The 27,734-nt window shown below is 36.6% G+C and overlaps 1 protein-coding gene across 4 annotated transcripts in view; it reads left to right on the forward strand.

Annotated features, from left to right (window-relative positions):
* Positions 1-779: 779 nt before the first annotated feature.
* ken (ken and barbie) overlaps positions 780-27,734 on the forward strand; it is a 29,264-nt gene continuing 2,309 nt past the window's right edge. The window contains exons 1-4 of one of the 4 annotated variants that reach the window (XM_066301918.1): positions 780-900; positions 3,524-3,578; positions 26,779-27,119; positions 27,363-27,701. In XM_066301918.1, coding sequence (XP_066158015.1) covers positions 3,551-3,578; positions 26,779-27,119; positions 27,363-27,701 — 708 coding nt within the window. In that variant the 5' untranslated portion in view covers positions 780-900; positions 3,524-3,550. Of the gene's footprint in view, positions 901-3,021; positions 3,216-3,269; positions 3,579-17,405; positions 18,041-25,344; positions 25,506-26,778; positions 27,120-27,362; positions 27,702-27,734 lie in introns of those variants that run through there. The other 3 variants (XM_066301917.1, XM_066301920.1, XM_066301919.1) reach the window with 3 other exon arrangements.

A 27,734-nucleotide genomic window follows, 5' to 3' on the forward strand; every position in this document is an offset into this window, starting at 1 on the left:
TCGTCACCATATAAGTACCTGAGAAGACAAGTTTTACTACTGGTATCTAATGTAAGAGGCATTGCCACATCTAAGACGATAATTGTTAATGACAATAGAACGACTTGTACCTACTTGTGAGGCAATTGTTTGTGCTCTTAAAACGCAACCTTCAGTTTGAAAAAGAAAAACCTTCGTCGGTGTGTGTAGTTGTTCTGTTTAAAAATGAGACTTAAATAACTTCATAAAACTATTTACCTCTTTATCTTCTCTGAGGCCATAAAAGCATCAGGCATGTCTTCCCTCTTCAATTCCAACGTCAAACATTATTCGCCTGCTAATCAACGAGACGCAATATAGAGAATTAAATTCCCATCCAGGGTTTACTCTAGGTAAACAGACTATTAGAATCTCGGAGTGTTTTCAGAAAGATTCCCATTAAATGGCCTAAGGCGAGATTAATGTGAATAACGCAATATTCATCTCGCAACCTCACTCTCCAAATCCAAAAAACAACATGCTTCATTCAAAGACATTGAATCAGTAAATAAATTATACTGAAGATAAAAGCAGTTAAGATCATCATAAAAGTGAAATGATGCCCGCCATGTTTTGCACCATAAAAGCCCTCAACCAATGGGCTCCGTTTCTTTTATCTCTCGAAAAACTCGGATTATACGGTATATTGTTGATTCAACTGCTTTGGAGGCAGGCCTTCAGTTACACGTTTTCTTATTGACAGAGACATTTACATCGTCCTAAAAGGTCCTACGTCAAAAATGGCCTCACTTTCGAAACAAAAACCGAAAGTGGTAGCATCTCTTGCCTGGCTTTATTGTCGCTGTAAAGCCTCCCAGAAAGAGGTTCTCAACATTTCGGTATCTACTGAATTTTGTTTAGACAGAAAAAGGGAAATAACAGGTATGTGAAATTCATAGTTCTTTAACTTCAAACAGAAGGAACCCCTTAAGGGCCCGAGGGCGGGACCGGGAGATTTGATGGGAGGTTTTTGATTTATTAAAGAGTTGCCGACATTTTTTTTTAAACATGCCCGGAATTCCGAGGTTTTGTGAAATAATTTTGTTTAACATGTAAACAAATAGAGCTCTGAAATATAATCGAGCTGTTCAAAATTAATAGCGAGTACTATAAATGGTCCAACTAGTGTAAAAGCGGTGAATGCTTTGCGGCTTAGTTCCTCAGATTTCCTAAATACGAAATTCTACTTTTATTGACTTACAGTGGATTATGTGTTCGCTGTTAAAGTTTCTATTATTTCAGTAATTAGCCTCTTAAAAGATCTTTGAACGAGAATCATTCCTGAGTTCGTTCCAAAATTTTAAAGATAAAATTAGACTATCACAATAAGAGGGTTTGTGTCAAGCAAACATGTGGTGAGTTCTTTTTTGGTCACAATGCTTACTATTCTCCAAGAAAAATACTTCTTTGTACGTTATTTCACTTCATACTTGCACATGATTTCAAACTAAAGATTCCTTATTGTCAATACTAATACCATTATTTATCAACATTTTCCAAAAACTAAAGCAATCGAAATTGACCTGATTCTTTTCATGGTTTAATAATAATTCTAACCCACTTCCATTTTCACATTTTCTAAGTAATTGAAATTGACCTAGTTTCCATTCACAATTTCTCAATAACCGGAATAAACCTGTTGTCTCTTGACGTTTTTGTATGAATTTCATGTAACCTCAACAAGGTTGAACTGGAATTATTGATATTGTGACGACGAAACGACATGTATTTTACGAGGATACTCGAGCATCCAACCTGACATATAGATGACGATTTTTTGTTCAAAATTTGCCTATATCTCAAAGACCTAACCTGGAAAAGCTTATGTCCAAAATTGATTTATGTTTATTTGGAACCGTTGTTAGTACACGCTTTTAGAAAATTTTATGAACGTGAAAAAATTAATTAAAAAAAATATATATCAACTTGGTTTCGCACTTGTTCTTCACCCACTATATTTACCAGATTTAGTCCCCTTAGATTATTTTCTATTTTCAAAGTTGAAAAAATTGCTCGGTGGAAAGAGTTTTGTAAATGATCAAGCAGTAGGGTTCGAAGTTGGTGTCCATATTGAAAAATTCGGAGCTTCTTACTGTAAATGTGGTATAGAAGCCATAGAACAACGCTGGGAAAAGTGAGTGAAACTCAAAGGAGACTATGTTGAGAAATAATGTAATATTTTTCAATTTTCTTTTAAGTGTTAGGCCGGGTACTTCTGGGACCGACCCCGTATTTTATTGAATCAGAGTATCAGCCTTGCAATATAATCTGAGGTCTTTCATGGACCTCAAGTCTTTTGAACTATGCTGGTGGTCCCCTCGTATAATCAGGTTACTCGCGACTGTGTCCACCATTCTGAAAATTTTCATTTTCATAATTGCTTTACCGAAATTATCAAACTTACTGAAGAGAAAGTGCCCTTCCAACAGCCTTTCCAAAGTCTCCAGCAAAACTGACGTCAGACTTATAGTCCTGAGTGCTTTTGGATCTTGTACGACTCGTCTGATTTTGAATACATAGACAATCCAATTTGTATTTTTCAGTGACCTGGACAAGTCTGAACCAGTTATCGCGTTTTTCAGCAACCTGAGATGATTAATTGTAGTAGCTAATTTCAATTTCGATCTTTAAAATTTTTGTAGTTTAAAACTTTCATGCTTCGGCAGAAATTTAACGTGGGATTCCCGGAACTCCACAGTATCAAGCGTAAAAGCTTCGCTGATTCAATTGGAAATAATCCCTCTTTTCTTCTGGGAGTACTATACTCTGAGACCCAGAACAACAATGATTTATATGAACATTAAGAGGAGTTTTGCAAAACCAAATTCAATCATGGTCATGGCACCGTTTCGGTTAATCCGACTAGTGGGAATGCAGGAATCCTTAATAGGTAGCCACCAGGTATAAGAATATTAAATCGGAAAAAAATGCACGTTAAGTCGTCAGATATATTCATTCAAGGTTAATAATTTTGTTGTCGAGAAATTAATCTTGAATGTGACATTGAAATTATTTTTCTCTCCTTTTAAGAAAGGATTCAGGTTCTCGCGATTAAAGAGTGTACAGTGTTCGAAGAAGATTTAGTCACCTATTTGTACATTGAGTGCTATAGGCACCACACCTGCTGCGCAGAGCATACACCCATTATTAAAAAAATGAGACACATTCTTAGCAAATTGCATGGAGTTGTTGCACAAGTAGATTCCAGCTAAGTAATTATTGCTGTTTAAGTAATAATATTTTAATTGTAGCATGTACCTGCGTTTCTCACTCAGCCTCCTCGGAGCCCGAAAATCCTTTGGGGATCAAAACATTCGTTGCGCCCCGTATAAATAGATTAACATTAGTTATTACGCAACCTACCGGCTGCCGAAGTGTTATGCGGAAGATTGGAAACCCGAATATAATATATATTATCATTATATTTTTATAAGGGTTTTTTTAATGCTTTTTGCAGGACAGTGAGGAAACTATTGCTAATTACAAAAAAAATGATTTCTTGCAGGTTCGGACAATCCTTCAAGTGGCTGAAATGTCGTCAGACGAGATCATAGAAGTGGGTAAGTTGATGAGGTTCACATTTCCGTTCGAATGTACTAAACTATCATGTCGAATGAGAAAGATCATCATTAGAAACAGGATCGTGCAAAAACCACCTGTTACGCCAGTGCCTAACCTTGATGATTGGTATTAAGTAACGTTCACAACGAAAACATTACAAACCCGGTACGTAATCTCAATTGTTGTTTTATATAGAAAGGTATAACACGTATAGAAGGTTCTTATATTTAAATTCCAACGCTGCTAATAAATATTTACATAAAAGAGAATGCTGCGCGCTGACAGGATTCAGTAAAAATAACTTTTTTTAAAGCGCTTTGAATGGAACGAATCATGCCTCAAGGTTATTTTCTAAACAAAAGTGTAAACTAAACATTCACTTGCTACCTTGGTGTTGTAATGTAATATATTAGTGAGACAAAAGACGGTCCCACTCTCTATCATCACAAATATATCTTGCCCATCAGCATCGTTTCGACCTATAGATGTGTCTCGTAGGACCTCATTTGAGGGGCTGCAGAACCACTGACCTTAATGAGACAAAAAGCTTGAATTTAACTTTCAGTTTTCGAATTTTCGAAATGAAGAAAGCCTTGAATATAGGCGAGAATAAGGGAGTCCCCTGTATAGAGAGCGAAAAAAAAAACAAACGCAAAAATGGCCGAGAAAACACGGGTCTAATGTAAAATGAAAAAGTGGAATAAAACGCTTATGATTAATGACATTGAAGGCAGAAAGATGTAATCTCAAAGAGTTGGTTTATGTAATATTGGATAAAATAGGCTATAAAACAGTTGCAAAGGAGTCCGGTTTATTTTAACGCTAAATTATTCAATTTATCTATTACATAAACTAGGCTTTTCTTAGCTTACTCATTTAAGAATGAAAAGGAAATAAATTCAAAACTACACACAGTCAGATTTAGCTGCCACGTTTGCCTTCATTTCCTCGTCTTTGGTTGTCGAGATTCAGAGTGTTCACCGCAAGAAAAATAAACTAAATAGTGATAAATTATTAGATCATCTCATAATAGTTATATTGGTGTTCTTAATAGTTCAAAGAAGCCAACAAGCTTTATAAAGGCTGCCAGTGTAACGTCTGTGCAACTTGGATTACGTTAAAAACGCATCTGCGTAAAAACACAATTTTGTTAAGAGCTTTTGTCACTTCCACTAATTTATGTAAAAGTTGAGTCATCAAAATCCACTGGAGTAAACGAGGCTAAAGATTGATCCAAATTCTCGATGGTGTTAGCCCGGAATTCTCGTGAAAATCAACTGGGAGATTCAGAGGGGAGAAATGAAAATTCTCTTAATTTCGTAATTAATATCAGTAGTATATTTATCAAAATTCAAAATATCAAAGAAAAAAAGCAAATCCTGATCTTGCCTGAGTTCGGGTTAGTTCAGATTATGGATGGTAGATACCGTGGTAGTAGATTATTCCTTAGAAAAACCTAAAGTGAGGAGGTAATTCTATTTCACATTATCACATAATTCTGGCTGAAATTTTATCCTTAAATGTACTATGCGACTTGTTCCCGCCACATACAATAATTATTCTAATTGTCCCTCCGGTTTTTGGCCCTAAGTTTTAGCATAATTTATATCATCCTTGAACTTCACACCAATTCAAACCCAAGAAAGTTTTTTTCCCACAGATTTTAGTATCAAAAACTGTTTTCTTTTCTTAGCCCTAAACCTCCGTCATTTGAATAGTTCAAAGCCAAAAAAATTAACCTAAAAAATTGTAAACCCTCGATAATTTAAACCCAAAATCCGACAATCGACCTTTTTCTTCTGGGTCATGTATCTTCCTCAAATTCCAAGGTCAGCCGAAGAAAAGATTTTAGCTTCATATCTTATCTTTATGATCTGATTGACTTATGGCTCCTGCACTTATTCCAATGTACATACATGCTCTTAATGTCTCGGTAGGAATAATATATACTATTTTGTTCTGACTAAAACGGAAATCTTTTTGGCCTTCAGGTTGCCTGCTTATCTAAGCAGGTGGTACCTTATAATAGAGCTTTCATAATTTTACATGGATGTTGTATTTTCCGAGTCAAACGAAAGAGAATTTTATTCTCAAACTACGAAAAACTGTACTATACATCAGCAATAGCCATTGCGTAAAATTGTTTTATTATTCTTTACGTAACTTTACACTTGACATTATTTTTGAAAAACGTGCCTTTGGCTCCAAGTACAAAAATAAAAGTTGATTTATCGGACCTTTTGTACGTGTATTGCCATTCTGTGGACGGAAATAATGCAATATTAAGTAATTTAAAAGAAATTGTCCATGTACTAAATTTATTTAGATTTTTAAGGAGGTTAACAATGAAAGAACTCCTACACGGAATTATATACTACACTAGTCACTTTTTGGAGCAAGGTTATACGTCTTAAACAAGCAATTGTGCAAAAAAATTTAATATACAGGGTGTCTCGAACAGGCATGTCACAAATGGTGCCACGAGATTATTTGGGTCAATACATTAAGATTTGATTAGAAATGATTTTTTTTTAATTATCTCGCTTAAAAGCTATCGACGGTCAAAGCTCTTTAGAAAAAAAAACCTGTTATTTGCTATATCTGGAGAATGCTTCAATGAATTTTAATAAAACCCATTGTGCATTTATTTATTGGTACAGAGATTACTTTTTTAACATTCATATATATTCATTCTGTGCAAGTGGTAAATTCTTAGTTATTTTCGTACATAAATAGTCAGAGCTTTTCATTAGATATGTGAATCGTATTGATTTTTTTTTGATGATACATTAGCTCTTACTTCAACTTTTTTATCTCTTGAAAATTTTTCGTGTAATTGACTTTTAATGTCTAAAAAAATTATTTTCTTTTTCATACAGAACGCCAATTTCTTCATCACTTTGATAATTCATTACTGTCACTTCAATAATTATCGATACTTGTCGATGTGAATGCTGAAATCACTTATGGAAAATGTCACAAAATTTAATAAAAAATTTTTTAGGTTTCTTTTAAGATTAATAATGGCGTTGTCTAATGGAGAAATGCCCACTATGGTTAAAGTTATGAATTTCCCCATATGGATATATAGGTCTTTCGCGAGGACTTAACCACTCATGCAAATATTCGGCGGTCAGGTCTTCGAAGATTCGGGTTACCGTCTAACTCTCTGAACAGTAACACAAAATGTCAAATTATCTCTACAAAAACTAATAATTTTGACAATTGGGTAATTTTGATTCATTACAGAACGCCACTATTGATCTTAAACAAAGTTTTAAAATATTTTTCAACGAGACATTTTTTTCAAATAATTTTTGAACTAAATCTTAATGTATTGTCCCAAATAATCACATGATACCATTTTTGACATGCACTTTCGAGACATCCTGCAGGTACAAACATCCTTCAGGTTCTTCACTTCTTCGAAGGAGATTTATATTTAATAGAGGAAGTACTTGTCCTACAATGTTTAATTTTATTCAGGCAATTAACATTTGTTATCTTTCGGAATTTTAATCCCTCAAATGGTACTGAATTGCCATATAAGTTTGTTCTAAAATATACTAGTAAATGTACATGTATAAGTGGTTCTTAGTGCAATAGTATAATTCTCTTATCAATTTAAACGTTATTACTCGCGCACCCATTCAGTTCAATAATGTAGATTTTATCTTATATTTCAGCACAGTAATGGTACTTTTGCTTCGTAGTTTCTTAGCAATCTTACATGAATACAATCAATGTCAAGTCAAATTTCTTCTTGCATACTCAAAACCTGTTTACCTATCCGCAGATTAATTTAATGAGAAATTAACCACAATCTCATATATCATAGCAATTCAAGGTAGTGAATTCCTTAGTGATTACCACACAACCAATTAATTAATCCCGCTTAGCATCATCGATATGCCACAAGGAAAGGCTCTTTAAGGCTCTGTAAGTTTAACTAGTGTGATTAGCATAATACTGTAAACAATTGAGGACATAAATGTCCTTAAATACAACTTTCTCTTGGATTTTTAAGCACCCCCGCTCAAATCGAGCTCCTGCGGTGGTATTAAGCGCAAGTGATATTTAAACACTTCGTATGTGTGCTAACATTGAAAGTAAAAGTAAAAACTAAAAGGAATTCTTTTAATGTCTCACGTTTGGTTTGGTCGGGTTGGCATATACCTAGATGTGTGCGAACGGTACATAATTAATAATTATTTTGTTCCACTTTTGCATTCTAGTTCAGGTCTGCATCTGAAATCATGGAGAGTATTAATTTCTTCCACTTTTGCCACTTCAGTGGTTAGCTATTGTTTCGAGCTCCGGGGATATCAAGCCCAAACGCTTTTCATTGCTTAAGTCTAAAAGCAATTTATTAACATGAAAAGGAATTGACTTAAATGTAAAGTATCGAGCTTGATATTAAATGAATTTCGAAGAATCGTGATTGCACACAACAGAGGAGAGTGGAGATATGTACTATTTATAAGGAGGAAACTAGAGATGTAGAGCACTAAAAAGTGTGGATGAAACAAATTAAATAAAATTTGAATTGAGGTTTGGAGTATTAGAGATTGGTGGATTTCCGAACTCAAAAATACCTCAAGTAATTGGTGATTAAAAAGAAAACGTGCATTGGGCAAAAACAAGAGACCATGAAAATTTGACAGCGAAGAAGAGGGATAGCTCTAAATTTCGTGATTAATATGTAAAAACCACGATGAGCTTTTGACAAAAATTAAATAGTTTTTAATGCATTTTTTGAAAATTTCAAAAGGACGAATCCGCATGTCTGTAATTTAGAAAATTTCCATTTGTGAATCTCAAAAATCAAACAAATTTTGAAAATAATTTATCTCCTAGCCGCTGAAATTCTACTCTTATTCTGATACGATTATTATGCATTTTCCGTCGTCAGTTTTTTTATGTATTTCCTTGTTATATAATATATTCATCACAACTTTACCGGTGCCTATTATATAAATGTTTCATTTTAAATATTCGAAATAAAATGGACTTCTGAAGGAGCTTGGAAGCTTTAGAAATGTATAACTTCTAGTCCTACTTTTAAACGTCTCTTTCAAGACAACTTACTGAAACTTGCTTTACTACTTAATTATTGGAACTTGACCAAATCATGATTCTTCAGGTGCAAACTTTTGATATCAATTACCTTAGAAGGCCAGCACCTACTGATGCTTCGCTGGTACCTACATTCCGTGTTTTCTTTTAATCTGGAAACGAGTAGTTATGTATGCATTTCCTGGAACCTTTAGGGAAACCCTATATGTCTCTAAGGTGCAAATTATTAAATAAGGAGTGTCTAAAATTCAAGCGAATTTCTGACATAGAACACTTTGGATGAGTGATCCTTTCCTGATATATATATATAAAGCATATTTTGGCTGAAAGAAGGTAGTTTGTTACGCATGTTATAAATATCTTTAACGTGAAACGACAAATATTATTGGGAATAGGCGATTTGAAAAAAAAAATAACACGGAAAGAGAAATGTTTGATGAAGCGGGGGAATCCAAGAAGAACGTTGTAGATTGGGGTGGACTACACACACCAAAATATTGGAAATTCTGAACTGGTCACGTTTAAAGGAAACTGGCACAAGAGGCAGAAAAACTTATATATTAAAAGATACTGCAACTTCACAATTTAGCCTAATTTCAGGAGCAAGAAAAAACATGAAAGCGGAAGAACCAAGTTATTAACTATGTGATAGGACATCACGTAGAATAGCTTACAGTTGTACAAGGCGGAAAAAACTTGTATACTTAATAAATACAACATAAAGGCATAAGAAAAAAATGGACAACTGATTTCTTAATTAACAATCCTTTTATAGCAGTAGAGAGCAAACTAGGAGATCAACACGACATAAAGGACTATCATTAAAATTCACAATAACTGCAAGTGCTTAGTCGATGATTAAAAACTAAAACATGTACATAAGTGTAGTCATTATGAATACAAAATATATTATTGAAATAAATTATTTTAATTAATACTTTTCTTACAGATGCCCGCAGGTGGCAAGCATTTTGTTTTCTATGCTAAACATTGTTCCTCAACTATGGATTTCTCATTTGCAATCGGTTTATGAAGTGATAATTCAAATAATTAAATTTATGTAAGTTGTTGAACATTTCAAGGTAACTTAAAAGTTGTTTTAATTATTAGTGCGAAATTGGAAATTTGCAAACACTTGCAGCTGTGGTTAGATTAATCATTCATATGTCTTTGAGTTTACTATATTCAAACTCGTTGTAATTAGATTACAAGACTAAGATCATTGTGAAAGTTAGCTATTTACATACTCAGATCTGCTTAACTAATCCCGTTGGCGAATACTAAAAACTTAATGATTATTCTAGGTCAGTACCTAATAACAATAAATTGGCAGGTATTAATTATTGTAAAATCTAATTAACAGCATTGATTTAAGCCGCATAAAAGACAGAATTGCAACACCCAACAACAATCCAAATAAAAGCATTCTTTCCAATATAAAGTCGCTTGTGAAAATGGTTGTGGTTTATGTGAAAGGTCGCTTTTATATAGCATAAAAGTTTAAGCAGGTTTGCGATTACAACATTGCGAAACGAGTTGCAATATTTAAATGATTGTTATTTATCACAGCACACGTACTCCTGCCAGAAATTTTGGTCATGGCTGTGATAAGTCTGTCATAGCTACGAAAATACCGAATAACATTTTTCTTTGTCACTCTTTGCGTTCCGACATCAGTTAAACACAAATCGCAAACCAGCAAAAACGTTGAAGTGCTCACTTAGCTACTTTTGACCCAATGTTGCATCAAGGGCAAAAGACACATGTGCTTTGATCAGCTTTACTGAGAACTTTTCTACATTTAAAACTTGTCATTGAGATAACAGTGCAACGACTTAATCAAGAACATACAGCAAAAAGCACATAAAATAGAATCTCACATTCTTAATCTAAAAAAAGAGCTTTATAGTACATAGAAATGAATGCTGGTGGAAGACCGTTCTTAATCAAACATAACGGTAGCTGCAAATAAACTTATCTATAAGCGTAATCAAATGCAGCAAATAGCGACTTCAATATAAATCTGAGAGAGCTGGTGTATTCTGATTGGAGGAAACCAGTCTCTATTTACCCAACCACGCCTTAAAATCTGTAATTTTTTCGAAGGAGACACTTGCTACATCTCTTTCTAAGTGACGGATGCTTCACAAAAGCAATCACTGTTATCACCGCTGGTATGGTTACACCACATTGAGAACTTCAGATTTTATGTTCATTCAATGGGACGGAAAAATCATCATCATTCGCTCAATTTTACAGCTTCAAGAAATCGTAACATCCTTCATGGGAATAAGTGCCTTCAATGTTGTCAGTTGATACCCCAAAGATGGGATTTAAGTATACATTTCTTGTTTTAATCGAATATGCAATGCAAGCTTTAGATTGCAATGTAATAAGATAGTAATTCATTAAAAAATCATAGCTTCCATTAAGAACGAGATAATTTAATGTAGTAGAGCCAGATCGGTTGTCTCAAGATTTCCCTATGATTCGCATATTTATGGTTTTAATGGACTACGTAATTTTATAGCATAAAGCTGCAGTTCTGATGTAGAGACTTGAAGGTAGAGCTATAAGTTTGGAAAAAACATAGGTTATGTGGATCCGTGAAACATGAGCTCTGTTCAGGAATTCACCTTGGTACTGCGGTATAAAGATTTATTTATGAAATCTTAATAAATTTCTTTCTTTAAGTAATTATGTAATCCTGTAACATGAAGTCTTCGCTTTGAGAATTCAAATAGTAAAACTTAAGCAATTTACACTAATTGCAGTTTAAAAGAGCTTCGCAGCCGCGAATGAGCTATTTGAACGACTACAGGTCAATAGTTTAAATATTTCTTTATAATTTACACAGAGCTGTCATGTGAACACCCTAAATTGCAAAAATCAAACAATTTGCATGTGTTTAATGGACTTCAAGAATTGATTTCTTTCATCACGAATGGGTCACTTTACTGAATTAAGAGCTATTTAATGGAAGAGGTGAAGTAACTCGTAAATAAATTTCCATTTAAAGTCAATGCTGTTGAATCGTTTATATCTTGTGTGCTTATTTTTAGCTGGCTCGCTTTGAGACTTAAGCTCGAAAAATTCAAGCAACTCACGTTCAATTAACTTCAAGTAGTTATAGCTTCTCTCAGCAGTCAGCTAAGGTGCGTTCAAAAAGCATAGGACCTTCCGCGAAATATTACAAATACAAAATTGAAAAAACAGCATAAAATTAATACTTTTTTGCCTCCAATATGAATTCGTTGAAATTATATCTCACACTGTTCATTTGGTCAATTTTGATTATGGGTGCAGAAAAATTGAAACAAGAACTCAGTCATTTTATTCGTTCAATAATAGAAGATCACTTGTTGTTTTCCCTCTTTAATCGTCTCCTGTGTGCGGACTTTTTTTTTAGTTCTTATACTTCTGCTTTAGGAGCATTTCTTATTCCACACGCTCTATTTCGAAATTTAGCCAGTAACTCCTGAACAAAAGGGCCAAATGAAAATTTTGCACCAATTAAAGTGGTCAGAAAGTAAAATTGCTGTAAAAGTGGACTGTTCGAAACCATTGGCTCACAATTTTATAAATATGGGTGCAAAACTACCAAAAGAGAAAGAACCGGGCACACAAGGAAAGGGTCTTAGCGAGATAAAAGAAGCAGTTTGAGGAAAGTGGTCCAAGAAAATAAGCCATCAATGGAAATTATATTTGAATTCCAAATAGACGAAGCGCTCTAAGTTTGTGATTTAAAAGAAAAAACTAAGAAAACCATCTCTCAATGAGTGCCATAACAATGCGAAAGTGGCTTTTGCAAATCGAGTCATGGCCTGATCCAACGAGTAACCTCTAGTCATTTTTTCAGGTGAAAAAAAATTCAACTTGACGATCCAGATGCTTGAGCTCCCTACTGGCACGACTTGACAAAAGAAAAATAGTTCTTTTCCCAATACCAACAGGGTGGAAGCTCGGTTGTGACTTGAGCAAAGTTTTCTTTCAATGATCCGACCAATATCACGTATTTTATCCAGTAAAATGAACGCCAAAAATTATGCATCTCTCCTCGTTGACAACCTCTTGCCTGTTGGTGACTTTTTGGCCGAACCTAAGTGCCTTTTTCAAGCAGGGTAATACCTCAACTCACGTGACTCGTGTAACAAAATAATGATTTTCCGCCCGTCACATTAGTTGCATGGAATGGCCGGCGAAAAGTCCAGATCTAAACCCCATGGACAATTCACGGGGATATTTATCTCGCTACGTCCACGATCAGCGCCAGTTTACCAACATTGAAAACCGGAAGAAAAATGGCCGAAGAGTGATAAGTCATTTTCCCTGAAATTTTCTTGGGATTAATGGAAAATATTAGGGGCTGAGTATCTAACGTTATGCAAATGAAAGCGGAAACCATTGGATTGGGAGGGTATTTATTTATGTGGTCTTGTATGTTCGGCCGGCAATTTTTCATTTTGTCAGTGAAAATTATAAAATCACCCAAAATCAATAGATTACTTGTATGTATTCGTTGACTCCAAGTCTGCTCAAATAAATTGTATTGTTTAAATATTCTTTTTACGGATCTTGGGAAAAACTGAGGGCGGTCCTATAGTTTTTGGACACACTTTATTTCAATGAATCCCACGCAGTTCGACAGGCTAACAAATTCTCCATAAAGTGTAACTAGAAATGTTTTTCTCATTATTTTCCTAGGAAGAAAGCTGCAAATTGAACGAGTGAAATCGCAACGTGTCTCATAATTCGTCCCCGTACTGGCATACAAAATGTTCCAAATCCGTAAGATGGGAAACAAACGTGCCTTAAAATAATCAGGCATTGTTCTTTTTGCGTTAAGTGTGTTTTGTTGGTGAAATTCTGTTAAAAGAAATTGACGTAACCAGTTGTACAATAAGTAGATGAATTCGGATTACATAAACTGCAGAGCTTATTGAGAGAAATGTTTCGACAGGCTCTTGACGAAGGTCTGCCTTAAAGTAATTTTCTCGTTAGTAACGATTTTAAGTAATTGTTTTCCCTCAGTTTCGCAATAAAAGCACAACTGCAGCTCGTCAAATGAGCAAGCTCCATCAAAACACCAAGCGGGCTTTACAAATGAGCACCTAGGCATGTTGAAAACAACAATTTGTCGTTTGACCGTTGCAAAAGAATTTTGCGCTTACGTCACCGCTTTTAGCAAAAAAAAAAAAAATGTTTCAGGTACACCAGTCAATTAGGCGAATTTCCCTATTGAATGTAGGTGAGGAATTCGCCTTCAACTGGTACTCTCAGGCAGTTCGCACCGCAGTACCTACATCTGATTTTATTTAGGCGATAGAATTAATTGCAAATTATGCTCGCAGTGCTTATTAGTTGGCATCGCAGTGTTGTCTGTTCTGTTGCCGTGTCAGTCCAAGCAAGACTACTTTCACTTCCCTACAAAGCGGGGACCTTGAAAGTTTCAAACAGGTAAATTCAGTCTCGAGGACAGTCGAGCCAACACAAAACTATCAATTACTTAATACGAAACTTGCCTGTATTACGCCATTCGTTATTTATGAGATTCACATCATCAGTGCTGCTTTTTTACAACAAATAATTGCGGCTTTTTTCACTTCAGTTTGCTAATACCCAAGAACAAACCTTCACGACAGTAAAATACGCTAATTCATAGGAGCAGGCATGCAAAAGTAACATAACATTGAATGCGTTCTTCCTATGGGTGATTACATAATAATTGCAAATTAACAACTAGACCCGTGTTATGATCTACCTCACCGACCATTCCACCATCTGGCCCAAATTACTCACAGATCCGACATCGAGCATGCACTTTGGAACCGGAACAGTTACATCAATTAGTTCCTCATCAACGGGCGTTTCCATCGTACCAGGACTGTACAGGCAGTCTTGCGATTGTAAATGTCCCTAAAGTTCCTATTTAATCGATAGCTTTGTTCACTCGCATTCCTCCAACTGCTCTCTAAAATTTTCAGTCCCAATTAAAAAAGTTAATTAAAGGGCAACATAAGCAGATGTCTCTGCGATGGTCGTAGGCTTTGTAAAGGCGTCTTATGTAACAATGCGTAATGAAGTGTCGATTTCGAGGCCGATATTCCGAATTAGCCGAGGTCCAGACAGACATTACGCGATAGTGAAAGTATACGTAAAATATGGGCACTTTCCCTTGCCGCTATTACTGCGGCCGTACTAATCTCGTAACTTCGTAAGTTTACATCATAACGCCGGTTAACAGCGGTTCGGTTGCTCACAGATTTCCACCCCGGATTCCGTGTTACCGTCCAACAAACAATCCCAAGATTCAACGAAAATAACGCGAGCCCACGGCGATAACATCACAGGATGTTAAAATGAATGTCCCCATAAATTTCATTATTAATAGGACGTGTGCACTCTAATTAGTAACCATACTGAGATCTTATTGTTTGCCATAGAATGAAATCGGATTTATGCTTCTTTGAGTCTGGATTTATTTTAAATTTACATGGTTGGACTAATTAATTTAGGCCTGGACGTCCGAAAGGTCTAGAATTTTTTCCTTTCATTTCGACTGAGGGACGCCTCACACGCCAGCCAGGGTTCACTTCACCCCTTCGGTGACAAATCTGGCGCTGTCCTTACGGCACTGGTGTTCCGCCAGGAACCGCCATTAGACGTTTCGGCGAAACCACGAATAGCAAAGTTACGAAAATTTGATGATTTGTTAAAAACCTTAGGGCGACCTAATCTAAAATGTTGTTAGTGACGTCACGCTTCCGGTTGCACCGGAAGTCGATGTTCGCTTGCTTATTTTAACTAGAACACCCTATATATTATTGCATTTTTAGGTACTACGTTTAATTTTTATATAGTTATGAAACAAAGAATTAATAGTTTTAAAAGTTGAAAGTGACAGAATCAAATTATTGCAGAATTGAGAATTGTTAACATCCGGAAAGGAGTTCCGTAACTCTTTTTTGCCACATGGCTGCAGAAGGTCTGTATTTTAGTGTGCTGCCAAGCCTTGCCTAATATTTTCTATAGAGCGGCCAAAAAAATAGAGCCAACTTGAACATCGACAAATGGTCAAAACTCGAAAATTTAATATATGGAGTGCTGCTATAATTTTGACGTATTATGAAACTACGTCAAAAAAGAACCTATATTCGCATCTAATTATCTATAGTAAAATTGCATAGTTTTTGAGTAGTTTCGTTTTATGATTAAATGCAGGGATAGTACCTCCCAAATTTTAATCTATGATGCGAATATGACAGACGTATGCATGCAATACGGAAATACAGGCAAAATGTCATTGTTATGTGATATAAATCAGACACACTTAAATACAAAAATTTAGTTATATAAAACTAATTTAATTATTATAACTTTACAGCTTAAAATTAGAAGTGTCCTGTCCCTGCGTCAGCTTACAAAACGAAATTGCCCAAAAACTATGCAATTTTACTATAGATAATTAGACGCGAACTTAAGTTTTTTCGACGTAGTTTCATAATTAATTAAAATAATAATAAGGTTTCATTTAAAACTTTAAAATTTTGACCATTTTTTGGTATCCAAGTTTGCAAACACCTGTATCTGTCATTTTTAACACTAAATTGCGTATACCTTGGAAGCTATTAATTTTAAGAAAGCCAATGTATTAATGAGTTTGTGTTAAAATTGAACGTAGGATGCAAATATGCAATAATATATAGGATGTCCCCTTTAAATGAAGCAAGTAAGCGTCGATATCCCGCACAACTGGAAATGTGGCGTCATTGAAAATATTTTCGATAATGTCGCCCTAAAGCACTCGCCACACCACTAAATTCTCCTAACTGTGCTATTTGTAGCTACCCCAAAACGTCTAATGGCGATTCCCGGTGAGACACTGTGTATTCGACCTCTAAAATTCCGCTTTTAATGTAACTTTAATCTCCTTTAATTTTCTCTTTTTTTAAGTTCCGACCCAGGGCCGTCTTCTCTTTCGGCCATTCTTCTAGGACCCTTTCGCTTCTCACGAAATCGCGAATCACCATCCATCAAACGTCCACGTTATCCCGCCTTGAGCATAGCAAGACCATCAGAAGTCTTCAGGATAACGTCGTATAATTTCGAAATTGTTTCCCCTTGCCGTTTTTTGCCCTGCGCGTGCCGATGCGAGACGAGGTGAAAGCTCCACTGAAGCTCATGCGCAGACCTTAGCTCAGCGTGTCGATATCAGCAGTGTGCGGCGGCAAATTTGCAATGTGTTCTCAATGTCAATATGATGGTTCGGGTTTCATGAGTTGAGGCAAATGAGGAAAAGAAGCGAGAGATGGAGAAGGACAAGCGCGGCGAGGCGCAAAGGGCGGATGGCACGGTTTTTGAATGTCGGATTGTTGTGTAGTTTTTTCTGGGCGTTCCGAGGAATCTATTGCTCACTCCATTCACGGTTGGCTTCGTGCACTTCACGTCCCGAAAGCAGTAGATGAATGAACATGGGAAAGTTATAAAAAAAAACAGTAAAAGTGCGATGATGTCATCAGAAAGATGCAGGACTTGAATAAATGAAGCAAGACGGTGAGATTGCGATCGAGCCCGAAAATAAAGACGATGAGTTGAAGAGATTGTTAAAATGCAATAAAATATTTAACTCCCAAGCTCGGGCATATTGCAGGATCGTTATTTCACAGTATTATACAACAGTGCCCCCCACCGGTGTGTGTGTGTGTGTGTGTGTGTGTGTGTGTTGTGAAAGTACTGGCGATTTGTGCCCCACGTTGACTGTGGTGGCCGCAGCCGAGACGAGTCTCCTTGGCTAAAGTTGTTGGTGAAAGCAAATGCGAAATACGAGTGCCAATCCGTTCGTAAGGAACATTTACGTTCACCATTACCGAAATAGACCGCGCTCGGGTCATGCCATACACTCCAACAGCATCGAATGGAATGGAATGGAAACCGACAGGCCGCCGCTACCCAACCTTGAAATCTGCGAAGAAAGAACGAGTTAGCGAGAGGAAATTCGGAGTGGGAGGAAGAAAAGAGGGGAAAGTAAAGGGAGAAATTCGGGCGATCCATTAAACCCGATTTATTTTAGTTAAGTGCAAATTTTAGTCGGTTAGGGCGCGCTTCGTCGATTCCATTCCATCCATCAGGACTCCGGGACTGACCGCTGTAGCCGCGTTGTGAAGGCTCGTTCACTTTTACTTTCATTTGTTGGGCAACCGAGCGCACTGGAAACCGGTGCCCCAAAAATATATACACTCGACGCGAAGCCAGCGACGGATTGTGTTCTAGTGTTTGTGGAGCCATGGCTCGGTGTTTAGGTGGTGTTCCTGGTGCTCACCCCCGCGGCTACCCCTTGGATAACGCTGTTCCGGGTGCCTCATTTTAGGAATATCGTTTTTTCCCGGTAAGTCCCGCTTTCTCGCGCCCATTTCCCAATCAACAACCACCTGTTGATTTTCTCCTGCTCTGCCGTAACGACTCGGATTGCGCATTGTCCTGGCGCGCCTCGTGCAACTCCAACAAACACTGCTTTCGATTCAACATTATGTAACTTTGCATTTCTATTTCTTACATCACGTTCATTTTAAATAGAAAAGTTGCTTAATGTTCTGTAATGCAATTAGTTCGCCATATTGTTCGGCAATCTCCTTCATTTCGCTGCTCCCGTTTTAGGCTTCGCCAAATTCGGTCAAACGCCTGAAAATTTGAGAAATCGCAAATTAGCTTGCGCTAGCCAGGACCTGCTGCTAGAAGAAGTCGGCGTGGGAACCATAAGGGCTTATTGCGCTACTTGTTGCGTTAAAGTTAATAGGCCTGATCGTGATTCTAGTCCGATGCAGGTTCCACACTTGCGTACGCCAATATTCTGCCAATTGTGTTTATTAGATTCGCATTGGGTACTATCCGCGGTACTCAGCACAAATCGCGTTTTACGACTAGAACGGCAGAGATAACGAATATTCGGATGCTTTGATGTGACTCCGCCTTAAGAGATCGCATAGGTATATGTTCGCACAAATATTTGCCAACGAACACCAATACATTTGTCGTACAAGCAGTATTTTTCCTGGATGCCGATGATTAGCAGGCGAAGCAAATAAAAGGAATATTTTATGCTTATATTAATTTACCACCATAAATTAGAGCAAAATGGAGAATATCCGGCAACATACACGCACAGTATTTTTCCCTCGATTTTTTCTAAATGCAGGATGAACGTTACAAATAAAGCATTATTCGCATATGAATTAGCGTATGATTGAAAGAAGAACGGAACGAACGTTTAGGGCCTTTGATTTACGCGCTAAGGCTCATTCTCGAGCCGATACCTATGAAAGGCCTCCTCATATCTTACGTACCACTCAATACTGATACACTCCTGAATATTTATTTTTACAAACATATTATTTTTAATGGAAAATTTTGCTATTTCAACCATATCACGTGATAGCTATAGGCTTAGTAATTTCCACGTTACCCTAATGGAAAAGACCACCTTGAATCTTTGCATTGATTGGTTGCGAATCAATTCGTGACAATTTCCTCCACTGAAAGTTATAGCTTTCACGTAACTAACATCAAACTACAATTAACTGGAGTTAAATCAAAAAATCATAAACACTTTCAGTACTTTTTATAGGCCCGAACATATGCGACGATCCGAATAACATAAGCAGTAATATCTTCAATGATTAATTTGCTTTTTTAGATTACATTGTCACACTCTAAGGCAAATTAATTAGCTAATACTTATCCCGAACAAGACAGCGAGAATCTTTTTATTCCTAATTGTGGCAGCGAAAATAAAAAATTAATTTCTGCATGCAGCAAAGCGAATATTTCATCCTGCATTAGTACATTCATCGGAATCTTACGAAGAATTTAATCCAGGACTGGGTCCAGGAGCGAAATATCCGACACAAGACTTAATTTCATCGATAAATCACTTTTCTACATATCCATTTTGTTCGCGAAGGCAATTTAGTGTGCTCCAATCTGCTGAATATATCTAAAGAAGCGTTATTAAACCACTAATTAAGCTAAACAGTAACAATGAGCAATTGCTGGAAAGTTAATTACCTAATACGAGCTATGATTCAATCTTCTCAACGAAGGTCTCTTATACTTCGGAATTTTCACTTTTTTGAACTGTGGAAACTTAGAAGTTGTCGAAGCAAAATAAATTTATTTGACCCTAACTCGTCCCTTTAACTTATCAGAGTTCAATTTAATTATTCCTCTATTTTCGACGACTAAAAGGTTTTTTAATCGTAGTTTAGTCGTCAAAGCGTTCTGAACAATTTGAGGAAACCAAAGGTACCTTCCACACCGAAGCCTGCGTACATGCCCATTTCTACGTACCATCCAACCAGAAAAGCAATCTCTTTGTATGTTTAGGATGTCAGAGAAATTAAATATTAAATAAACCCGCTGCTTTTGTTAAAACCAATTAAACGTTGCTGTAGAGCATAAACTGCCATGCGCAAGCAATGAGAGATGCGCAGTAACCGCAGCAGTCGGATGATTTTAAACTTAGTAAACAATCTTACGAGGAATAGATTTTAAATATGACAAGTTACGGTTGATTTGCCCTCATTTGTCGGTCTTATTGGGCACCTGAATTAATAGAATCTTAAACAAAAACAAGCTCGAATCAAAATTATAAAGGTTGAAATGATAAAATAGAACTTCAACATAGAGGAAGCGATGCGCGTGCGTGCATGTATCGTAGAAACGCCGTCACAATCGTTCATTTTGAAATAACGGAAAATTGTGAATTTCGAAATGCAACTTGCTGCATTAATATAGATAACGAGACGAGAAATTTTCTATTTTGAACATTTCGAAAAAACGTAATAAAAACTTGCTAAACTTTACTGTTTTTGTTGTTAATTTAGTACTAAATCGGGCCAATTTAGTAGCAGGAATGTGTTCGCTTAATAATCACAAATACCTTAAATCAGCCTACCCAGTCTTGTGGATGACCAATTAAGACCTGATACAGCTGGATAACCACCAACATAACTCCCACCTACATATTTGTTATAAATAGTCGGGTAGATACCCAAAGCATTAGGACAAAAACATTTTCGAAAAAGCGAATCACAAAATCAAATTCAGTAATAATATCGCCGATGGAAACATATTTCATCTAGAAATTTAACAGACACTAATTCTGTCTGTAAAGAAACAAGTTGTAATAATGATAATTATAAATTTGGGCCACTTCCAGAATGAATTGATGCGTGCTCAGTTAAAAGTTTTCGTAATGACCTCGTTGCCGATTTATTAAATGATCATTACTACGGTGATACCAAAAATGGTTCTCGGCCATACCAGAAAAATTTTAAAAAGTTGGTTGCACAAATGCGTCCAAGACATAAACAAATATGTGCTGGTAGAGCGCAAATGATCAAGCGCAGAATGCTAAACAATTAGGCGTAGTATTACACAATTACAGGAATTGTTTGTAAGCAAATGCCGCAAGTCTGAAAGACATGTAGATGCAATTTTTTAGCCTGTAAATCACTTTGAAATGGATCATTGTAGGTAGAATAATTTTCTGCAGTCATTGTGACATGCAAAACGTGCAACATTGCTTACGAAAGACGTCTTTTCGCTACTGGAATTGAGTGATCGATCATTTATTGTACTTATAATTAGGTACAACATAAGAAAATCCGGTTTTTAGGTGTTAGAAAGGCTTAATGCATCTCTTTATCTCCATCTGTTACATATCGATCCCTTTCAATAAAAGCAAATATTTAATTTTCGGTTATTTAGCAGAACCCATAAGAGACCATGCCGAAAACGATTCAAACAAAGCATGGAAGAAGTTAACGATAATTACTATACCCATAAAATTACCAATTACGCAAGGCGTTACGACCAACATTCACCATTCTAAAAACGACCTCCCAAAAATAAAACTTTTACTTTTCGTAAACCATTCAGTTTAGTACTGCCGATTATTGTGACTGATCCGTCCATGGTTTTCGTCAGTTACACGCAGGTTTATCTTATGAAGATGATTTTTAATCTATTATTATACAGATACTTTCATAATGAGCACTCGCTTAATTTTAAAAAATCTCTCTTCACTGGACACCTCATTGCCGCTCACGCAATAGCCGATTTGCACTCGAACAGAAATTTGTAAATTTCCCAAAACTTTATCACTGAGATTTGAATTTAGTTATTTACTGCTAAAGTGTTAGTTTTTTAGCGTTAGGAAATTATATAATAGTTTTCTTTGTTTCTGGCCATTGTGATCGGTTAATTTTAAAAATCACAACGCGCACCAACGCCTCGCACTTTGCGCTAAACTGAAAAACGTCTTAACTAAGACGTGTTGTTTTTTGTAGTTCGGCCTGAGACTCGACCCCAACATTCCGGTCGTTTAACTAGTAATTTTTTCTTATTAAGTTTTGCTATGTCATTATTGACTCCCATTTCTTTCTGAGTAATTTTTCCCCTATTATATTTTATAAATCATGTTGCGAGCACATCGGAGCTGTGCCTCCACGTGTTTAATGAGTAAATTTCAGCAGTTTCAGTGCACTTGTCCAAATTGGTATACAAATCTGAATCATCCATCCAGAGTATTTTTGACTCCCACTTGTGCACGTCCTTGTCGTTTCGCAGCGGAATTGATATTTTTGCGTCATATTCACTTCGAGAACAACAATTCCGATTGTGAGATGCACATTACAATTTTATGTATTGTTCCCAGCACCAAAAAAAAAAAACACTTTTAGCACCTTGATATCTAAGAATAAAGTTTCATCTTCCTATTATCACTCTTGTTAGCACGCAATTTCTAACAAGACTCATTATAACGATCTCTCTAGTCGCGGTTCTATGCAGAATGGCAGCAGCAAATTCGCTACAAAAATTTAATTTAAAGTTTAACTTTTGCAGAGTACCTCGTAAGATACATAAATGACATAATTCTAGCTGGCTGTCGCGCAAGAATTGCCTTCTTAATAAGTAAAAGTAAAAGTAGGCGAGTTGTGCTATACATACATACATACATAATATTAAGCGTAACATGTATGTAATGTTTGTAGTTTTGTAACGACAACGTGGGAGATCAGAAAAGGAAAACAGATTTTATTCAGGATTCTTTTCATAATTTGAATCGGTTAGGAACGGATGTATGCATTACTGCAGTGAAAAGCTATGTTTTGGAAAGTTGGATGTGTGCTAAGGTTAGCCTGTTAGAATTGGCAATAGCGATGTTTACTTATTGTTTTAGCAACTATTTTTGTTTATTCTCAGCCGTCGCTTTTCTACAAAACGCCCATTTTAATCTGAAAATAGCCAGCGAGCATCACCACCGCGCCTCAAGGGGCGGAGCATCGCCACCGTCCTTGCGGTGCGGTGGTGATGCGCCGCAAAGGGCGCGGTGGCGATTGTACATGTGCAGGAAAGAACCGAGGCACAAAAGCTCTGGTATTTATTGTTGTTAGGCAATTTTGCTCCTCTGTGAGTACCTCCCAGTGTCCTTGTTTCATATTAGAGAAAATTCGCAACACATGCGTTGCAATTAAGCTTTCATTTTGCACGTGACTAAGTCCTTTTTTTCAGAAAAAACTGCATGTAAATGGAAAAACTTGCTTGCCGCGAGAGAATGATGCATTAGCGAAAAAACGTGCAAAAACAATTGAATTGCCGCCATAAAAAAAATCAATTTTGCCATAATGCATATAATGTTTATTGATGATTGTTATTTAGTCAGTCTATCAAGGTTACTTTCAAGCAATCGCGTCTAGATTTAGATAATTTTCTTGTTTTGTAACTTTGCATCATGCCAATTTTACTGTTAATGCCACACGACAATGAGATTTTCATTGCTTTCAGTAATTAACGCTCTTTTACTAATTTCCAACACATTTTTCTAGGAAACTGTATGTGTTACACATGAGGCAAAAAATATTATTCTTGCTTTACAAATAAAGTAGGAAAGCTTTAAACGAAGCATGTGCACTCGCACTGAAATTCCCTGGAGGTTTCTAACAAACCATTAGACAGTTCCTTAAGTTAATTTTCTAACCCCATAGGAGTCCGGTAATTAAATACGTTAGTCCAAGTTGTAGTTGAAGAGACAGTTATTGTAAAATTGCCTCTATGTAATTTAAAAAACGTCGCTTGCTATTGGTATAGACCACCTTGTTTCATATAATTTTTAAGCCTTTCTTTTTTCCACGGACATTTCAGATTTTTGTTGCAGATTAGAGATCTTCTTTCTCCACACGCTCAAGCCTAACATAAGCAACAGGATTGTCAGTATTTGTATTTATGATTCAGTTATTTTGAAACTAGTCCGTGCGCATCATCTTTGCGCACTTCAAGCTTAACCTATACAATATGGATTTACTATTTGTATTATTATCGGTTTTGAAACTTATTTATCTAACACTTATGATGTTTTTGGTGGTGCGCTGACATTTATTGCAATGCTTTCAACAGTTTTGGCCTCAGTAGAACAGCCATCAATGAGTGCATTGTACCAACGCCTTAAACCAAATTAAAACACACAATGGTACCGGCAAAAAAGGAAAAATCCAGTACCTACTATTACCAGCATTCCGATTTAAACCAATATTGCATAATCCTGTATAGTTTTTCACTCGGCTTCAATTATGAAATTACATGTTTCTATTGGACTCCTATCACGACCTTGGGGCTGTTTAAATAAATTTGTTTTACAATACTCACATGTAAAAATTAATTGTATGCCAAATTACCAAAATCGCTATTTTTTACTCTTTGTTGTTTCAGGTATTAATTAATAGGTACTGTGCCTTTACTTAAGTATTACATAAGTCGTCCAATGCAAGGAAAGATTATGTCTGTGATTGGAGTATCTATAAAGAGGTTTTCATTGCGCATTTTTGGTTCACTCTTGCTTTCCCCAAAAAAATCCTTTCACCCCTAAGCAATAAACCCATCACAATATTGAGAAACGTTACGCCCAACACTGAAAGTACTTTCATGGTCGTTTCAGATAGCAAAAACTTGTTAGAAAGTGAAGGTTGGTACTATCGACAACTTTCTAAACATCGTAACAGTGATAGAGGGCTTGTTAATGATAATGTTGTGAAAGGTCATAATTACTTTTCAGTGCTGTAAAAGTTTATTCGAAAAATATTACCTGATGATGGTGCCAGCTAGGGGTTTTTGTGAAAGCGTGCTTAGAAAGGTACTATGGTTTCACCTATGTTCTAATGAGTACTAAACTAACTTAATATTAAACAGGACTTCATTAATTTGTTTACTTTTAGCTTGCTACTGATAACCTAATTGAATGTATTTGCATGCATAGCCGTGGTTTTGATATTTAAAATTAGGAAAAACTATATATGGAGTGACTGTTATATCAGGGTTTATACAAAGTCATCGAAAAACAGGCTCTTACTGTTAAAAGTTCTGTATATGGAAATATTTAATTATGTCCGGTTCAATGATGATAATGTACTCATGCGATGCTGCCAAGTTTACATTTGTCCCAGTTCCTAGAACTCCCTTTTATTACATATTCTTGTAACCCTCGGGATAAGCGGTTTCTCATCAACAGCTTCAGATAGAACAAAAACAGTCTGCACTGCCCTGGAGGGGTTGCAGCAAAGCGTCGCTCTGCCCTGTGCAGCTTAGTTTCAAGAAACCCATAAAATGGCATATTATTTCAAGTTTTCAAATATCCATATTGCAATGCATGTGCCTCATGTCCACGACGCGGCTCATCTCGACTGACACGAAAGTTCTGATGTCCAGAGAAAAAGTGTAAATTTGGCAACGCCAACTATATGCTTATAGGATCGGGCTCAAGTGGATACTGCGGAACTACCTGTATTTGCATATGATGAGTGAGTACTTTTTGAGATACTAAGACCTCTGAATTCCTCACGTTGTAGGCAAACTTCAATTAAGTCCTAACTGGTGCCGAGTAGCAAATCTGCGATTAGAAACTAGACTAACGGACGTTATGAATAGCGCATGCGCCGAAGATGTGTTTGTCTCTTTCGTACGCATGAGCAGATTAACCAAACATCTTTACATTGATTCGTTTGAATTAATTTGCATATGGCGTCTGTTATTAGGCCACAAACAAATTTCCAGGAACTGCTCTTGATAATGCGAGTTCGTTTGTACATAGAAACGTCTTTTATAAAACAATTTAGTTACTTTAATGACCCCTTAATTTACAATGAATTAAAGTCCAGATACGTTTAATATGTTGGGAGCTGTTTTGTTTGTTTAATATAACGAAAAGCGATGTCACTGACATCAGGTGAACTAATACATCAGGCCATTAAAAAGCATTGGAGAAATTCTTCTAATTCGATTTATTGCCGGTTAATAATTAGATAATGACATTTCTTTCCAGTTAAAGCAGTTAAAGTAAATTTACGATCCGTTTATCACACATCGTTCACCTGATCAGAATTCAGTTGATGAGGCAACACTTGACTAATTACGTATCCTATTTGCGATGGTAGACCTCTTCAAATCCTGGCGGGTATGAGGCAACCCTGCGAAATTATGTAGTATGCCATAGCAATTAAATTTAAATTTGTCTATGAAATTTTTAATAATAGCTGTCCAAAGAAACGCATTCATTTCGTATTTCCACATATTTCGCAGTCAGAAAGTAAAAAAACAAAAGAAAATATTGACCCAGATTTGTTGCACATTATCCTTCTACTTTTTCTGAAACGTTGTGTAAAATCTAATCTGTGTTTTTACTTTTATTTCGAAATCCCCGCGAGATGCCAAACCTGAATTTAGTCCGCTTCCAAATCGAAATAGTCGGTTTGAATATTTTTGTGTCCGAATACCAGAGCTAATGCTGTTATTTCAAATCTGTTTAAGCCTCCTGCGAAGACCCCAAGCTTCGATTATTAACCGATAATTAGAAACTATTTTAGAGGAAGTCATTAATTAAATACCGCGTGCCATGGCGAATGTATAGTAACTACAATGTTGACCTAGTTAACACTACATGAAAGACCATTTGTTTCCTGCTTAAGTGGCTTTAAAAACAAAAATAGAAACCACGTGTAGAGTGGCATACGAGTCTTATTCGTCTGTTAGGGCAAATATCATAGGCGTGCTAAAGTATGCTCAACTCTCTTGCAGGTGGTCCCTTCCCAACAACGAAATTCGCCATGTACTCAGGAGAACAAGACTCTCACGGCCTACTAACCCTTCACTACGGCAAACACCATGCTACAATAGTAGACGAAATCAAAACTTGCTTTGCATCAGAAAACTACGCCGACATGACGTTTGTTTGCGACGACAAAACCGCCCTCAGCGCCCACAAGATCATCATGGCCACAGCCAGTCCGTTAGTGCGCAGGATTCTTGGCGAGAGCGTGCACGCCCACGGACCATGCGTTGTTTTACTGCCGGGGATTAAGAGCTGCCATCTAAAACATCTGCTGGACTTTTTGTATAACGGACAAGCCTGTGTCAAGGTAAAATCTTCATTGTATGTAGTTGATCGTGAAACTAGAGACTATGGTATTTTTGAGAATTTCTCGTGGCATCGTCAAAGCTACTCTGCGTCTGCTAGTTGAATCATATGTGTATTTCACCTACCCTTACCTAATATTCAAGACAGTGCAGACTCTATCCTCAGATCCAAATACGAAACGATTCGGGTTCCACCTCAGGATGCTGGCGCCTATCCATCTATCAACACGAATGTTTATTTTTAGTCGAGTGAATTGGAAAGTATACAAGAACTCTTCGAGCTGCTCCAAATCAAGTCGGATGTCTGGCAGTCTTCAAACTCTGAAGAGGCCAAAAGTCAGTCCGATGACGGAGGAAGCAGCTGGGAACGCGACCACGACCCGTCCGACGCCGTCCAAATCAAACGTGAAACAGACGACGATGAAAAGGAAGAAGGTGAAATTAAGGACGACGATGACGACCCCGCGGAAGAATCGTCGTCTCAAGACCAGAACAATGGATCTCCCAACCCTGTGAACTTATCTATTAGTACTAAGAATACCGATAAGGATGAAACTATGCCGGAGCTGGAAAATAACGCTGAGGTATACATATTAGTCGATTCAATGTCCGCATTG

This window comes from Euwallacea fornicatus, chromosome 3 (genome assembly GCF_040115645.1).
Source record: "Euwallacea fornicatus isolate EFF26 chromosome 3, ASM4011564v1, whole genome shotgun sequence".
In the NCBI taxonomy this organism is placed as follows: Eukaryota; Metazoa; Arthropoda; class Insecta; order Coleoptera; family Curculionidae; genus Euwallacea; species Euwallacea fornicatus.